Genomic DNA, 18209 nt, shown 5'->3' with positions numbered 1-18209 from the left:
ACCAGTCTATTATTACTTGGTATTGCCTTGCCTTCCTCTCCATTAGAAGCTTCTATACCTACACCATTTATTCCCTCTTTTATTGTTCTGATGTTGTTGTTATTTACAGATTAACCTCTCTGGTTCCCTATTGTAATTCTTTTGGTATCTGGCTAGTACAATCCTGTGTCCTGTATTCAGCCTGTGGTCTGATGTTGTTTGTTCTCCAATCAAAGGACTCCCTTTAATAAGCCTTGCAAGTTTGGTTTGGTTTTTACATAGTCCCTTAATTTCTGTCTATCTGGAAATGACCTAATTTCACCATCATATTTGAATGAGAGTTTTGCAGGATAGATTATTCTTGGCTGGCAATGTTTTCTTTCAAGGTTTTCTATATGTCATCCCATTGTCTTTTTGCCTGCGTGGTTTCTGTGGAATAACCCAAGCTTAGTCTCTTTGTTTCTCTTCTGTATGTGGCTTGTTGTTTTTCTCAAGCTGCTCTCAGTATCCTTTGTTTGTCTTGGTGATTTTATTTTGGGGTCTATCCTATATGGGGTTTGTTGAGCTTCTTGGATGGTCAGCTTTTCATCTTTCATGATATTGGGAAAGTTTTCTGTCAGCAGTTCTTCAACGATCCTCTCTGTGTTTTCTGTTTTCTCCCCCATTCTAGAACTCCAATCACTTGCAGATTTTTGCTTTTGATTGTATCCCACATAATTCTCAGGGTTTCTTCATTTTTCTTTGTTCTTTTTTCTCAAAGTTGTATCCAAGTGTTTGTCTTCAATTTCGCTGATCGTGTCTTCCATCATTTCAAACCTGCTCCTCAGCCCTTCTATGACACGGTCCACTTTGAAATCTTGTTGTTTATCTTTTGGATTTTAATTGCTATTTTTGTATGATCTCTAGTTGTGAATTTATTTTAGCATTTTTTTCCTGTATTATTTTCTTGAATTCTTCCATTTTTTTTGGTCTGTATTTTCCATGAATTTGTTTGCCTTTTTCATGAATTTGTCTATTTTTTCCTCATTTTTGTCTGCTTTTGCATCAACTCTTAGAAAATTCATAATATTAGAGATTTGAATTCCCTATCAGTTAGGTCTAGTGCCTTGTCTTCTACTGGAAAGTCATCTGGTGTTTTATTTTGGATGCCTACTGGAACGATCCTGTCCCGTTTTAGTAAATGTTTTGATACTGTCTGCCGTCTTTGGGGCATTCAGTGGTTATTTTCCTCACTTATTGACTGTAGATTTGTTTGTTTTGTCCTGCTTTTTTTGTTTTATTTGGGTATGTCTGAGCAGGCAGGCTGTGCATTCTTTGTTGTTTGCTCGTCTGTGGGCACAATACTTTTCACCTTCTTGTCCAATGGGCAGGGTCAGTCACTCAGGTATGGTACAGCAGAGCAGGTCCAGCTGAAGGGGAGTTGCTGGGATGGGTTGTTTGTGGCAAGTACCAGGTCTGGCAGTGCAGACCAGGAATCAGTGCAGGGCAGTTTCCAGTAGGTGTGCCTGTGCTGCTTGGGAGTGTGATGTTCAGCACACGGTGCAGGGAAGCAGGAAAGAGGGGGGTAGATTGTGATGTGTGGAGCTAAGATGGGTATGGGAAAGAGGAGAGAGAGGAGAGAGGAACAGGAGCCAAAAACAAACAAACAAAAAAGAATGCTAAGGGAGCTTCCTATTGGAGTGGAGAGATAAGAGACTGAGAAATGAGGAAAAACAAAAATGAAAAAAAAAGAAAAAGGGTAAAAGAAAAAATTGAATAAATCGAAAAACTGGAAATGAAGAAAGCAAAAAGAGAATAAGACAGAGAAGAAAACAAAACAAAGAAACAAAAAAGAAAAAAGAAAAAAGAAATGCCCCCAGGGATGTCCCTGTGCATCTGCACAGAGTAAGGGACTAGCTTCCAAGCTGCTTGTTACTGCCCGGCTAGAAGGGGCTCCGAAGCCAAGAAAAGAAAAAGAAAACAAACAAACAAATCAAAACAGAACAAATCAGAGCAAACAAACAAACAAAAATCCCCAGTGGTCCCACCAGCATGGCAGCATTGGCCAGGAAGCAGTTTCACAGTCGAGTGGTGTTCCGCAGCCTTTCAGGAAGAAGCAAAGATGACGCACGGAGCCAGGGATTTGAGAGAAAGGAGGGGGAGGTGTTGAGAGGTAAGGAAGAAATCTAAAGAAGTGGAAAAAAGCAACACTAGCAGCCAACAAAAGGCACTCAGGGAGCCGACCAGTGCAGGCGAGTGGAATCCAAGCAACACTGGGGTGAAGCTGGTGCTCCTCCAAAGTCCTTCCCATATAGTTTCCTGTCTCAAGGGCAAGTTTCTGTGATTTATGGGCAGTAGTAAGAGAGCATAACGGGGGGCGGGGGGAAGGGTAGGCAAGGGAGAATGTGGGAAAAGGAAGAAAGAACAGATTACCTCGTGAGCTGTCACTAATGTAACCGGACTGTAATTTTCCCAAGAGTCTGCCATATTAAGAAAACCCTGAGCCCCAACTGTCAGTCTGGATACCTGCCCACTCAACTCAAAGACCAAATCTACTTCACTTCTAGTCTTCCTGTCACATAGTTTGCAGTTGGGTCTGGAAATCAAACTAGCCATGCTACGTCCTCCATGCAGGCTCTAGTGAATTCAGGCTGCTTAGGAAACTTCATCCAACTTTGGTAGGAGCTGCTTATCTGCAAGTACCAAGTCTGAGATCATGACAATGAAAACCATCTACAAGTGTCCTCTGCTGGCAGGACCTATCTTACAGAATTAGTGACCCCATGCACAATGGGACAAACTGCTGCCCTGTCCTATGCTATGCCCATGGACAATTTCAGATCAGACCATTGTGGTGCGCAGGGTTTTCAATGGCTGATTTTTAGAAGTAGATCGCCAGGCTCTTCTTCCTAGTCTGTCTTAGTCTGGAAGCTCCACTGAAACCTGTTTAGCATCACAGCAATACACAAGCCTCCACTTTCCTCTACCTTGCATATATGTCCCATCTTAGGCCGGGTCTAATACCAAGACTAGGCCTGATCCCATCCCATTCTGATCTTATAAAAAAACCATGTAATCTTATAACAATTAAAACACCAGCCTTTCTCATGAATCTTAAGATATATATATAACTGCTTTTACCAGAAAGAAAATTTCCTCAATTTCCAAAGCAAATTTCTCTTATTTGGCCTTCCAATATTGTTAGTCTCAAAGAGGATCTCCGTGTTTTTCTTGAAACCTGTATCACGTTCTGTCATTCTGGTAGACTCCATCAATCTTGGACTATGAGTTTGGTTTTAACTAGGTAGGGTCAGCAGTCAAACCTTCGCATCATTATCTCACACCAGTGAGCTCCTTGAGAGTATTAACTACATCTTATTCCTCTTTGTATTCCCAGTGCCTAGCACCTTACCATAATCAAGAATATTTCTGGCAGGAAGGAAGGAAGAAAGGAGGGGTGGAAGAGGAGGAGTAGATGCATGGAGGAAGGAAAGGAATAAATCCTATTGCTCTTGTAATTGCCAGGAGCTCAGGTAATGGATGCAGACTGTGAGAGGTAGTCTCTAAGATGGCCCCCAATGATCCCTGATAATCACACCCTTGTTTAGTCCCCTCCCGTTGAGTGTGGGCTGCATCTAATGAAGAGAATAAAATACAAGTAATGGAATGTCACTTCCAAGATTAGATAATAAAAAATCTTGATTTCCGTCTTGAGCATACTTGCTCTCTCTCTGTCTCTTAGATCACTTGTACTGGGGAAGCAAGCTACCATGTTTTTAGTAGCCAAGTGGTGTGCCTAGGAACAGAGGCCCTCAGTCCAACAACCCGTGAAAAACTGAGGCCCTTAGTCCAACCACTGATGAGGAGCTAAAGCCTTCCAACAACCACATGAGTAAGCTTCGAAGTAGATCTTTCAGTTCTGGTCGAGTCTTGAGATGCCTGCAGCCCTAGACAACAGCAACCTCATGAGAGACCTTGAGCCAATGCCACCCAGCTAATGCTCCCAGATACAAGACCGATAGGAACTGTAAGATAATGAATGCTTGCTGCCTTTAGCCACTAAGTTTGGGGGTAATTTGTTATGCAGCAATAGATAACTAATACAGACTCCTGAACCTTTCTTCAATCCAAGGCCATGCTATAGAGTTAGAGGCCTAGCTCCCCAATTCACTAGGAAGCTATTGTTTTGTCTAAAATAGAGGGAGATAAAGAAGTCAAAACAGTTATTTATTTAAGCCTGCACAACATAAAGCTTGACTTATGGTAAAAATTAAGGGAGTGAAGTCATACCTTTGTAAGACCATTCTGTAGAATGTACCACCCAAGCATACTCTTTTCAGAATGTGCTTTTAATTATAAGAAAGAATATTTTTTTCTTTTTGGAGATATGTGCAATCCGTGAAAACTTTTCTTGCTGATATCATAATAAAGCTGTAAATTTTAACCACAGTATTTAGTTGGAGATTTCAAAGTCAAGGTTTACATAGCAATAAGAAGACAAAAAGATGCTACAGATCGGAATACTATGGAGACTAAAATATTATGGACACTAAAATACGGTATTGCCTCTGTTCATACACTAAAGGCTCTTGTTTGTGTTAACATTTCTTTCATTCGTTCTGCTTTCTCTGATCTAGTGTTGTATGGTTAGATGTAGGTGTGCAGAAGCACACACGTGGACAAAATCCCCCCATTCTGTGAATGCGTGTGCCTATTGTTCTGGACAGTTAGCTCAACTTGTTTTAAGTCTTTGTTATTTGAACAGTGTTCTAGAATCTCCTTTGAAATGTGCAATTAACCCACTTTTATTAACCTGAATATGGAGCTGTCTGATTCTTTTTGATATATTCTTGGTCATGTCCATGTACACTTTCTTTTGCTTTAAACAGGTCATCCATTTCTCTGTCCTCACCTTTGAGGGTTCTGCCAGATGAATTAGAAGGCAAATCCTCTTAAGATCAGATTTTAATAATGCAGCTTATTATTTTAAGGGAGATGACATATTCACATTTGTTATGCTAATTCGAGGACCAGATCATTTTTGTCAAAGTTCTGTCAGAGGTTTTTGTTTTGTTCTTTTATGTTGTTTTTTACTTATTTTGTTTTGATTTATTTTTTAAGGAAAAGCAAAGCTAAGATCCTTGAAAGGAAATTTTTAAAAACATACTAAATGGACAAAAATAATTTAATGTACAAGAAACAGAAACTTAGCACCTGCTAATTAAGCGCCACCTCTACCACTTCATAACTGTGTGACCTTGTCAAATTACTTAACCTTTCTATAAAAATGAGAATGATAGCATCTTTCTCACAGAACTGCAGTGAGGACTGAATGAGAGTATTCTTATAAAGTGTTTAAAATAGCACCTGGCACATAGCACCAACCAAAACCAAACCTGTTGCCATTGAGTCAATTTCGACTCATAGCGACCCTATAGGACAGACAGTAGAACTGCCCCATAGGGTTTCCAAGGAGCAGCTGTTGGATTCGAACTGCTGACCTTTTGGTTAGCAGCCGAACTCTTAACAACTGTGCCACCCGGGCTCCGGCACAAAGCAAGTACTCAATAAATGTTAATAATGCAAATTACACCAAAAATAATGATGATGATAACAATGCAATACCACTGCCATGGGAGGTCTGTGGTCAAAATCTAAAGACATTCAGAATTCTGTTTGGATCTCCTGTGAAACTCAGTATGAATCCCCTATATTTATGAGGCTGCTCTGGGAGATAAGGCTGAGAGACTAGGTGATTCGAAGAGGAGGTTTAGGTGTTCTGAAGCAAATACCGCCACCTTCCCACCGTGAACACTCTCACCATTTGGTTACCATGTGTAACACTCTATAAAGTTTTTTTTTTGTGTTACCAGAGTTCACTCCACTGCGAATGACCTCCATTCCTTTGACCCATTATCTAAACACTGTCATCCCTACAATAAGTGGAGAGAAAACCTCAACTAAGGGTAAGCAAAAAACCCCAATCAGGGGTTTCAAAGACAGCTGAATACAGAGACTCAAGCAATGGATTTGCCTCTGTCCATCTCACAATTGTTTTCTGTGCTGATTTATTTTCATGATCTGCAAGGTAGCAATTTATCTGCCAAGGATCTGCCCAGGCCTACATTCTCCCCCAGGTTCAAGTCTACTAGAAGAAAGGCTATCACTTTCAGGAGGCTCCTCAAGAATCCTGTTTGGACTAACTTGAGTCAAGAGCCCACCTCTGAACTAATTCTTGTGGTTAAGAGGTGAAATTACTCTTTTTAAAGGGACTGTGATGCCTCCTCTTTTCAACTCATTCTCCTCACTCAGTACACCAGCAAATCCTGTTGGCTTTACCTCCAAAATATATTTTGAACCTGTTTACTTCTTACCAGCCCCACTACTACCACCACAATGTGAATCACCATTATCTGGACTACTGCGACAGCCTTCAAAGTAGCCTCCCTTGCTTCCACTTTAGGTCCCTAAAGTCTGTTCTCCAGTATCAAGGTGATGTTTCTAAACATTTTCCAAATCATATTATACTCCTGCTTCAAGCCCTTCAACCCCATTGGCTTCCCACTGCCTTTAGAATAAAATCCAAACAGTTTACCATGGCCTATAAGTTCTCACATGACCTGGCCCCAACCCACTTCTTCACCTTCATCTCCTGTCACTCTCCTCTTGTTTACTGTGTTCCAGCCGTGCTGGTCTTCTTTTTATTCCTCAAGTACCTCAAGCTAATTCCTACCTGGAGGGTTTTGTAATTGTAGTTCTCTCATCACTCACCTCAGCCACTTTGTAACCTATGATTCTATTTTCTTTATAAACCTTATTAATATCTGAATTCATTTTATTTGCGTATTTATTTACATGTTTCCTGTTTTATCTCCTCACCAGTCCTCCTACAGCTTCATTACATTTAAGCTATAAGGGTAGAGCCTTCATCTGATAAACTTATTCCTGATTCTATTCTAGCACCCAGAAATGCCTAACACTCCATACATAAGTTTTAGAAAAAATGAATGAACAAGCTCTGGCTAAATTAAAAATTTTAAAAGAGGATTTGCTGGAAGGGGAGACCTACAGAATCAAAGGAACAGTTAAACAATCAAAAGAATAGGATCAGAAAGGGCAGGGATCAGAGAAGCAATAGGGATCCAGATAACAAGAATGGACCAATTGGTTCTGTTTTTTTTCCACTCTTATATTTTCTCCATTGAAGATGCGGTGTCTGTGAAGAGAGTTAAACTGTCCTAGCGTGGGTCTCATAGCATTTACCTAGGAGAGGGCAGGGTACCTTAACTGACCTTCCCACCAAGACTATTGTGTTAGACTGGGTTCTCTAGAGAAGGAAAACCAATGAAACATATAGAAAGAGAGAGAGAGAGATTTATTGCAAGGAAATGGCTCATGCGGTTGTAGAGGCTAGCAAGTCCTAAGTCCACGGGTTTGGCATCAGGCTGGAAGCTTCTCCTGACTCATGTAGCTGCAGGGGCTGATGAACCCAAGATCAGCAGGTCAGACAGTAGGACACTGGATCACAGGCTGTGGAGGCTGATGAATCCAAGATTGGCAGGGAAGATGGCAGGCCACTGGCTCACAGGCTGTGGAGGCTGATGTATCCCAAGATAGGCAGGCAATGCGGCAGGTAGCTGGTTCAAGTCCCAAGCACAGGAGGTCAGATGAGGACAAGTCAGATGCAGGATCCAGAGCAAGCAAGCAAGCTTTTTCAGAATGTCTATATATATATATACACATATATATACATATATATCCTATATATGTATATATATAGGATGCAGGCCACACCCTCGAGGAAACTCCCCTTACAACTGATTGGCTGATCACATCGGATAATATCATGGAGGATGACTACATCATTACATAATTGCCACATTACATAACTGCCAAACCACTGAGAATCATGGCCCAGCCAAGCTGACTTACAACCTTAACCATCAAAGGTATAACAATTGCAAAAAAGTAATTCCTCAAAAAGAAATGTAGAGTTATTGTCCAAAAAAGAAATGAATGCCCCTACAGCCAAAAACAAAACAAATGTCTGCTATAATCCCTGACATCTTACTTACTTTTTTATACTATTTATCAATATATGTTCAAGAAATAGAAAAGATTTTAATATTAACCTAAGTCAAGTAAAAACAAATATACTGTTGTTAAAAATCATGCAGCACACTCAAAAAATATGCTCTGAAACTCTTTTCTCTCTCCATACTTCAGAAGAATATAGAGTTTAGAAGATAGTTCTATAAGATATCTCCTTTTGGATGTCCCAAACTGAAATATTACTCTCATGGTCCTGAAACCTACTTCTCCCACCACATCACTACACAGTTAATGAAATTATTAATCACTGTATGAAAATTTGAGAGTAACACTTGTTTACTCCCTCTCCCTCATTTTCCACACTCAGTTGATCAACAAGTTCCATCAATTCTACCTCAAAAAATCTCAAATCTATCCACTCTTCACCATTCCCACTACCACTGCCCAAGTTCAGGCCCTTATCACCTCTTGCCCTGAACCACTTATCTTCCTGTCTCCTCCTCAACCCACTAAAACTCATTTCACACACAGTGGTCACACTTATAGTTCTAAAATAAAGATCTAATTATGTCAGTACCCAGCAAACCTTCTAATAACCCCACACTGCCTACCAAAAGAAAGCTCAACCATCTATGTGTCTTGATGGAGTGACAGACACAAAAATCTCTGTAAGTGTAACAGTTTCTTTAATATAGTGATTCTTTAACCTGGCCGTACATGAGAAAGCATAGAATGTTTTTTTAAAAATATTGATGTTAGACCTATACAAATAAAACTACAAAACATTATTGCAAGAAACCAAAAGAGACTTACATAAATGGAAAAACATACAATGCTCATGGATAGGAAGACTCGACATTGTGAAAATGTCAATTCTATCCAAAGTGATTATCTTAGTTATCTAGTGCTGCTATAACAGAAATACTACAAGTGGATGGATTTAACAAAGAGAAATTTATTCTCTCACAGTGTAGGAGGCTAGAAGTCTGCATTTGGGGCACCAGCTCCAGGAGAAGGCTTTCTCTGCTCTGAGGGAAGGTCCTTGACATCAATCTTCCCCAGTTGAGGAGCTTCTCAGTGCAGGGACCCCAGGTCAAAAGAAAGCACTATTCTCCTGGCTCTTGTTCTTGGTGGTATGAGGTTCCCATGTCTCTGTGCTCATTTCTCTCTTTTATTTCTCAAAAAAATTGACTTTAGACACAATCTAATCTTGTAGAATGAGTCCTGCCTCATTAACGTAACTGCCTCTCATCCTGCCTCATTAACATCATCAAAACCCACTGCCATCGAGTCTATTCCGACTCACAGTGACCCTACAGGACAGAGTAGAACTGCCCCATAAGGTATCCAAGGAGCAGCTTCTGGATTCAAACTGCTGACCTTTTGGTTAGCAGCCAAGTTCTTAACCACTTTGCCACCAGGGGTCTCGTTAACATCATAGAGATAGGACTTACAACACATAGGAAAATCACATCAGATGACAAAATGGTGGACAATCACACAATACTGGGAATCATGGCCTAGCCAAGCTGACACACATTTTGGGGGGAGACAATTCAATCCATGACAGCAATCAAGAGATATAGTGCAATCTCAATCCAAATACCAACAGCATTCTTTAAAGAGCTGGAAAAACTAATCACCAGCTTTAAATGGGAAGGAAAGAGGCCCCAGATAAGGATAGCATTACTGAAGAAAAAGAAAGTAGACCTCACCCTACCTAATCTCAGAACGTACTATACAGCCACGGTAGTCAAAACTGTCTGGTGCTGGTACAGTACAGACACATTGACCAATGGCACAGAATTGAGAACCCAGATGTAAATCCATCTACCTATGGTCAGCTGATCTTTGACAAAGGACCAAAGTCCATTAAATGGGGAAAACACAGTCTTTTTAACTGTGCTGGCAAAACTGGATGCCCATCTGTAAAAAAATGAAACAGGACTCATACTTCACACCATACACAAAAACAAACTCAAAATGGATGAAAGACCTCAATATAAAACCTAAAACGATAAAGATCATGGAATTAAAAATAGAGACAATGCTAAGGGCCCTAATACATGGCATAAAGAGAATACAAACTATAACAGTGAACAAACACCAGAAGAGAAACTAGATTATTGGGAGCTCCTAAAAATTAAGCACTTATGATCATCAAAAGACTTCACCAAAAGAGTAAAAAGAGAACCTAAAGATGGTTCCAACAAGCAACATTTACAGCAAGGGTCAAATCTCTAAAATGTATAGAATACTTCAACACCTCAACAACAAAAAGACAAATAATCCAATTAAAAAAATGGGCAAAGGATATAAACAGACACTTCACCAAAGAAGACATTCAGGCAGCTAACAGATACATGAGGAAATAGAGAAATACATATCAAAACTACAATGAGATACCATTTCACCCTGACATTACTGACACTAATCAAAAAAACAGAACAGAAAATAACAAATGTTGGAGAGGTTGAGGGGATATTGGAAGTCTTATGCACTGCTGGTAGGAATATAAAATGATACAACCACTATGGAAAATGATATGGTGCCTCCTTAAAAAGCTAGAAATATAAATACCATATAATCCAGCAATCCCACTACTACAAATATATCCTAAAGAAATAAGAGCTGTCAAACGAATAGACATAGAGACATCCATGTTCATTGCAGCATTACTCACAATAGCAAAAAGATGGAAACAACCTAAGTGTCCATTAACAGACGAATAGAATGGAACAGCATGGAACAAAGAACAAAAAGAGCGATAATCCACTGCCATCAAGTCAACTTCAACTCATAGTGACCCCATAGGGTTTCCAAGGCTGTAAATCTCTATGGAAGTAGACTGCCACATCTTTCTCCCTCAGAGCTGCTGGTGATTTCGAATCGCCGACCTTTTGGTTCCCAGTCAATCGCTTTAACCAGTGCGCCAACAGGGCTCCAAAAGAGCAATAGGAAAGTATTTTAAACTAACTGAAAATGAATTCACAAGATATCAAAATGTGTGGGATACATCTAAGAAGTACGCAGGATGAAATTTATAGCATTAAAACACCTATACTAGAAGAAAAAGAAAATTCTTAAATCAATAATCTAAGCTTGCATTAACAGATCCTTGATCAAGCCCTACGGGGTCGCTATGAGTCAGAATTGACTTGATGGCAGTGGGTTGTTGCTCTTTTGGTTTTTCTTTGTTCCATGGGTTATTTAGGAATGTATGTTGAGTTTCCAGATATTTGAGGATTTTATTCTTTCTATTATTGATTTCTGTATTGAAATCAGAATATTGATTTCTATTCTTTCTGTTTTAATTCCGTTGTGGTCAGAGAACACACTTTGCATGATTTGAATCCTTTTAAATTTATGGGGACTTATTGACAACTAAGCACGTGAAAGCTCAACATCATTAGTCATTAAGAAAAAGCAAATCAAAACCATAATAAGATATCATTTCACACCCACTAGAATGGCTATGGGGTCCTGGTGGCACAGTGGTTAAGTGTTCAGCTGCTAACCAAAAGGCCAGCAGTTTGAATCCACCAGCTGCTCCCTGGAAACTCTATGGGGCAGTTCTACTCTGTCCTATAGGGTCGCTATGAGTCAGAATCAACTCAACAGCAATGGTTTTGTTTCGTTTTTTTTTTTTTTTGAATGGCTAGAATTAAAAAGACAAGACAGTAAAAATGTTGGCAAGGATGTGGACAAATGGGAATTCTCATACATTGCAAGTGGGAATGAAAAAGGTACAATCTCTTTGGAAAAAAGTTGGGCAGTTTCTTAAAAGTTAAACATATATCTTCTGTTCTACCTCTAGAAATTCATCCAAGAGAAAAGAAACCATACGTACCCACAAAGACTTGTACATGAATGTTAATAGCAGCTTTATTTGTAGTAGCCAAAAACTAGAATCAACCCAACAACTAATAAATTGTGGTATATCCATACAATGCAATGCTGTTCAGCAGCAAAAGAAATTGAACTACTGATACACACAATATGGAAATCTTTCAAAATAATTACCCTGAGTGAAAGAAGCCACATAAAAAAGGAATACACATTATATGATTCTATTTATATAAAAGTCTAGAAAATGCAAACTAATGTATTGTGACAGAAAGTAGTGGTTACTTGTATATTAGCAGGGCAGGAAGAGACAGGAGGGAGAGATCATAAACAGGCAGAAGAAAAGTTTTGGGGATGATGAATATATTTATCATCTTGATCATAGTGGTGATTTCTTAGGACATACATATGTCAAAACTTATCAAATTGTATACTTTAAATTTATCCAATTTATTATATGTCATTTATCTTTCAAAAACTATAAAAAATATAATGATAAGAAAAAAGAGTGAGAGAAAGAAAGAAATGGCTAGAGGGATGTAATGGTTAAAGTGTGATGTTAGGAATTTACTGAACTGTCTCTGAAATCAGTTTTCCATGATAGCTGCCTGCTGGTTCCAGGCTATCCACTGAGAATGTGGTCTGCTGTTGTTAGATGTCGTCGAGTCGGTTCCGACTCACAGCAACTCTACGTACAACAGAATGGAACACTGCCTGGTCCTGCACCATCCTCACAATCTTTGCTATGTTTGAGCCCATTGTTGCAGCCACTGTGTCAATCCATCTCATTGAGAGTATTCCTCTTCTTTACTGACCCTCTACTTTACCAAGCATGATGTCTTTCTCCAGGGACTGGTCCCTCCTGATAACATGTTCAAAGTACAAAAGATGAACTCTCGCCATTCTCACTTCTAAGGAGCATTCTGGCTGTACTTCTCCCAAGACAGACTTGTTTGTTCTTCTGGCAGTCCATGATATATTCAGTATTCTTTGCCAACACCATAATTCAAATGCATCAATTCTTCTTTGGTTTTCCTTATTCATTGTCCAGCTTTCACATGCATATGAGGTGATTGAAAATATCATGGCTTGGGTCAGGTACACCTTAGTCCTCAAAGTGACATCTTTGATTTTGAACACTTTTTAACAGCAGATTTGCCCAATGCAATATGTTGTTTGATTTCTTGACTGCTGCTTCCATGGGCATTGATTGTGGACCCAAGTAAAATGAAATTCTTGACAACTTCAATCTTTTCTCCGTTTATCATGATGTCGCTCATTAGTTCACTTGTGAGGATTTTTGTTTTCTCTGTGTTGAGGTGTAATCCATACTGAAGGCTGTGATCTTTGATCTTCATTAGTAAGTGCTTCAAGTCTTCTTCCCTTTCAACAAGTAAAGTTGTGCCATCTGAATATCACAGGTTGTTAATAAGTGTTCCTCCAATCCTGATGCCACGTTTCTTCTTCATACAGTCCAGCTTCTCGGATTATTTGCTCAGCATGCAGACTGACTAAGTATGGTGAAAGAATACAACCCTGACGCACACCTTTCTTGATTTTAAACCGCACAGTATCCTCTTGTTCTGTTTGAATGACTGTCTCTTGGTCTATGTATAACTTCCTCATGAGCACAATTCAGTGTTCTGGAATCTACTAAGCTTCAAATAAGTACATTGAGATAGACTTCCATCATCTGACAGCTCACTTAATTCCTCATTTTTAATAACTGTATATATACTTGAAAGAGGATCAGCTTTGAATTAGATCCTCATAGAAAAGTTCTATCACAGCATAGGCCTCACTTCAATATTTTCCCAGGGTCATACATTTGCTAGTGTTTCTCTGCTAGGATTTGCTTCCCACCCAACCCCAGCTTCATATCTTGTCGGGCCAGCCAAAATTCATGTCCTATGTGAAGCCCTCCCTGCTCCTCTGTCTCTCAGCACCATAGCCAGATGCCATTAACCACCTGGTTCATATTGTCAGTGTATAAGGTCCCTGGGTGGTGCAAATGGTTTGTGCTCAACTAATAACTGAAAGGTTGGTGGTTCGAATCTACCCAGTCACATCACTGCAGAAAGGCCTGGTGATCTGTTTCTTAAAGATTATAACCCTTGAAAACCCTACGGAGCAAATTCCTATTCTGAAATATGCAGGCCACGATCCAGGTCTGCATAACATGCCTGTGAACTCCCTCCTTCCTCCCCCCATCCCCAACTTTCCTCCATCCCACCTTCACACCCCCATCACCAACTTTCCCCCATCGCCACCTTCACTCCCCTCCCTGCTTTTCCCACAGCTTGCCTTTGGCACAGGGGCTAAGGACTACCGACTCCTTCAGCTTCTTTGTGTCTGTGAGTAGACTTAAGTTTCATCGTTCACAAATAAAACAGTGTCCTGCACACAGAATACAGAACCAGTGACTATTTAGTTCTGTAATACTCTTTTAATCCAAATCCCAATTTTATGCACAGGAAACTGAGGCCAAGTGAAATGAAATAACTTCTCTAAAATCCCAGTTAGTTAATGGCAGCCTGGAGACAGAAACCACTGTTGCCTTGTAGTTTATGAGTACTGTATTGATTTCCCATGAAAGAATAAGCTAAATACGCTACAACAAGGAAACGCTTATTGAAAAAAGGCAGCAGCACAGTCTGTTTCTTCTCCAGAAAATTGTATGTATGACAGATTTTCATCCTGCTGCTGCTGCTACAGCAAGAAAATTTGGGCCTGATCTGTTCAGTCTTCTAAGCCAGAGCAAAGGAGGGGACTGGGTTTAGAATGGAGCTTGTTCTGCAAGACCTCGAAACCAGCCAACAGGCAGGTCTCCAGCCCTGCAGGCGAAAGGAGGTGGCCAAGGAAGAGCAGCCATCACCAGCCCCTACCCAGCTGTCTGTATCTGAGATGTATATCCAAAAAAGAAGGAGGTATAAGAGAAGGCACTGAGGGCTCTTTCAACTGTACCCCCATGCACATTTCCTGATCCTTTATCTTCTTTTCCCGTCCCTAATGCTTCCATCCTGGAATGTCCTCCTGAATCATGTGTTCATGTCTCCTTTGGCTCCACCCAACAGGCATAGCCTTCAACCTCACCTCCAGCAACAAAGAGGGTGTCGACACATCAAGGAAAGTCCTTGGGATAGAGATCAGGTTTCTCAAGATTTAATCCCTACAATCCAGGGCCACACGTTTATTTCTAGGCAACTCCCCGCCACCCCCGCCCCTCTCATCCCCAACACAGGCCCTATCACTTCCCCTGCCCTCCAACCTTCTCCAGGCAATTGTCACTCTGCGCCAACCCTTTCCAGGCGCCCGGGTCCACGGCCCCATAGCCCCAGCCTGCCCAAAGCATGGCGTACCAACACCGTGGCGAGATCCGCACCTCCTGGTCTCCAAGCGCCAAGAGCTGGCGGTGCCCTCACCTCATCCAGGATGCGGCCGCCGCGGCTGCTGCTTCCTCCTCGGCCGCCAACGCCCAGCTCCGGGACAGCTCCGGGCGCCGCCGTTCTAGGCCAGGGGGATGCCACCGGGACGGTGGAGCTGGCCCCTGGTCCCCGGACCAGTAAGGCGCTTGGTGCGCCCGGCAGGATACGCTGCAGCAACAGCCGTTGCAGTCACATCGGCGGCGGCAGAGGGAACTGCTGTCGATTCTCTTCATGAATATCTCGCTACTGGCCTCTCCAATCCTATTTTCCGTTCCTGCTTCGTTTTTTTACCGCCTCCCTGGACTGCCAGGGCGCATCCTTCTGGCCGAGGATGAACAGCCACTCCAGTTGCCACTGTTGAGGCGGGGACCTGGCTGGATCCTGCCCCCTTCGCCGCTGCTTCTGCCACCTGCTCCGCCCAGATTGCTTCGGTTCCGCTGCCTCAAACACCTGCCGCTGCCCCTTCACTCTGTATCATCTCCCCATTCTCTCCCCACCCATCTACCTCAACCTGGAGATCCCTTCATTCCCAGACCTTTTTTTTTTTTTTTCCTATGGGGCCAATGTCACTTTCCTCAATTTCCAACCTCAAATAAGTTTTTTCTTTTCTCATCTCCTCTCTCCATATCTTCCTGGCTTTTGTATTCCTCCTTCCCCCAAATCTGTCATTCTCTTATCTTTTATCCACTTTTTCCCCTCTGTTATTCTCTCCTCAGATTGACCACTTCTCCAGGTTGTTGGATAGCCTCTTTCCCCTTCTTTCTTCCCCTTTTTAAGTCTCCATTTCCTTTCATTTTCCCTTTAGTTATTGGCAACAACTTTCTCCTAAACAACCCCAATTTTCCTTTCAGCTGAGACTTTGTGATGCCATTTTTCATGAAGAAATCATAATAAAGTATATGGCTTGGTATCCACCATCAAGTCAAGGGATTCATGCTGTTTACAAAGTAGAACTGCTCCGTAGGGTTTTCTTGGCTGTAATCTTTATGGTAGCAGATCACCTGGCCTTTCTTCCACAAATGCTGGGTGGGTTCAAACTACCAACCTTTAGGTTAGTAGTCAAGCACAAACTTTTGTGCCATACAGAGACCTAGTTAACTCCTACTTACCCCTTAAAAAGCAATTCATGTATTACCTACTCAGGAAAGCCTTTCCTGATCCCTGAAACTGATGTAGGTGCTCCATCTCTACGCCTCTATAGCATCCAGAGCATACCTCTGCCATTTAACACACAACACCATTGTTGTAGATTCACTTATTTATCTTTTCAACTAGACTATAAACTTCTTGAAGACAAAGATCAGGTCTTTTTTTCCTCTGTATAACCAACATCTTACAAAGCACTTGGCACACAATAAGTGATAAATGTTTAATAAATAAATAAACATTTAAAAAATTACCTGATAGCATGCCTGGAATAAAATAAGGGCTTAATAAATTTTATGAGGTTATGGCTTTATTGGTGGACTTAATGAATTGATGATGAAGAGTGTTTTATTTAGCGTGATTAGTGACATTTATTGAACACTTGCTTCATGTCAGGCATGATTAAGTGCTGATACTTATTTAATAAATGAGCTTGCACTTTCACAGTTGGACATTTGGCCATTTTTCCTTCAATCTTAGACTTACACTAAGATATGGGATACAAGCTTCAAAGGTGCCATATAGCAACCTAACTAGGTAAATGGAGACTGTTAGCTTTTACTCAGTAAATAAATGCATCAATCTTTCAATTTCTTCGTATTAAAAAAATCTCTGAACTACAAGAAAACCACTAATCCTAAATAAAATCCTGGCTACTACCTGCCATCTCTCTTAAAGAAGGATCCATAGGCTATTTGTGTCAGAATCACCTAGGATGTTTGTTTAAAATGCAGATTCCTGCTTCCCACCACAGAAGTACTGAATCAGAATCTCTGAGAGTGTGGTAATTCTTATAGTTAAGAAAAAGTATCTAAAGTTTTAAGATAAATCAAAGGATTATTACCTGCCCTTTCAAGGTCATACTAGAGTGCTAATAATCCTGTTCATCTGCCTATTTGGGGATATAGTTTTGCTTGACTTACTATTAGCTATTGATTAGAACTCAGACTCCATGAGTTTAGATATTTGTAGAAGATTGGTAAATTGCAAATAATTTTTGTCCAGTAAAGATGCAAATCATTTCTGTCTGTCAAAAAAAAAAAAAATATAAAATCAAATGTTACGGCTTTACTGCCCAGTAAGACATTGACCCCACTACTCGTCTGTCAGTTTGTCATACTGTGGTGGCTTTAAGGTTGCTGTGATGCTGACAGCTATGCCACTGGTATTTCAAATGCCAGTAGGGTAACCCATGGTGGACAGGTTTCAGCGGAGCTTCCAGACTAAGACAGACTAGGAAAAACGATCTGGTGATCTACTTCTAAAAAAACTGGCCAGTAAAAACCTTATGAATAACAGTAGAACACTGTCTGACATAGTGCCAGAAAATGAACCCCTCAGGTTGGAAGGCACTCGAAATACAACTGGGGAAAAGTAGAGTGGACCTTAATTACACGGATGGAGTGAAGTTTTCAGGACCTTTATCTGTCAATGTGATATGACTCAAAATGAGAAGAAACAGCTTCAAACATCCATTAATAATCAGAAGGTGGAATGTACAAAGTATGAATCTAGGAAAATCGGAAGTTGTCAAAAATGAAATGGAACACTGGAAGATAGATATACTCGGCATTAGAGAGCTGAAATGGACTGGTATTGGCCATTTTGAATCTGACAATCATATGGTCTACTATGCCAGGAATCACAAATTGAAGGGGATCAGCGTCACATTCATTGTCAAAAAGAACATTTCAAGATTATCCTGAAGTACAATGCTGTCAGTGATAATAGCCATACGCCTACAAGGAAGACCAGTTAATACAACTATTATTCAAATTTACC

The 18209-nt window shown here is 40.7% G+C and overlaps 1 protein-coding gene across 1 annotated transcript in view; it reads right to left on the bottom strand.

Moving 5' to 3' along the window:
- Nucleotides 1-15514, bottom strand: part of LOC111818970 (myomegalin-like) — a 157579-nt gene extending 142065 nt beyond the window's left edge. Inside the window, exon 1 of the mRNA XM_012556661.2 lies at nucleotides 15279-15514. Within this exon, the coding sequence (XP_012412115.1) occupies nucleotides 15279-15514 (236 nt within the window). The remainder of the gene's footprint in view (nucleotides 1-15278) is intronic.
- Nucleotides 15515-18209: the final 2695 nt, after the last annotated feature.

The sequence above is a fragment of the Trichechus manatus genome, unplaced genomic scaffold (assembly GCF_000243295.1).
Source record: "Trichechus manatus latirostris isolate Lorelei unplaced genomic scaffold, TriManLat1.0 scaffold00073, whole genome shotgun sequence".
Taxonomy (NCBI): Eukaryota; Metazoa; Chordata; class Mammalia; order Sirenia; family Trichechidae; genus Trichechus; species Trichechus manatus.
This window is presented reverse-complemented; position numbering and strand designations above follow the sequence as displayed.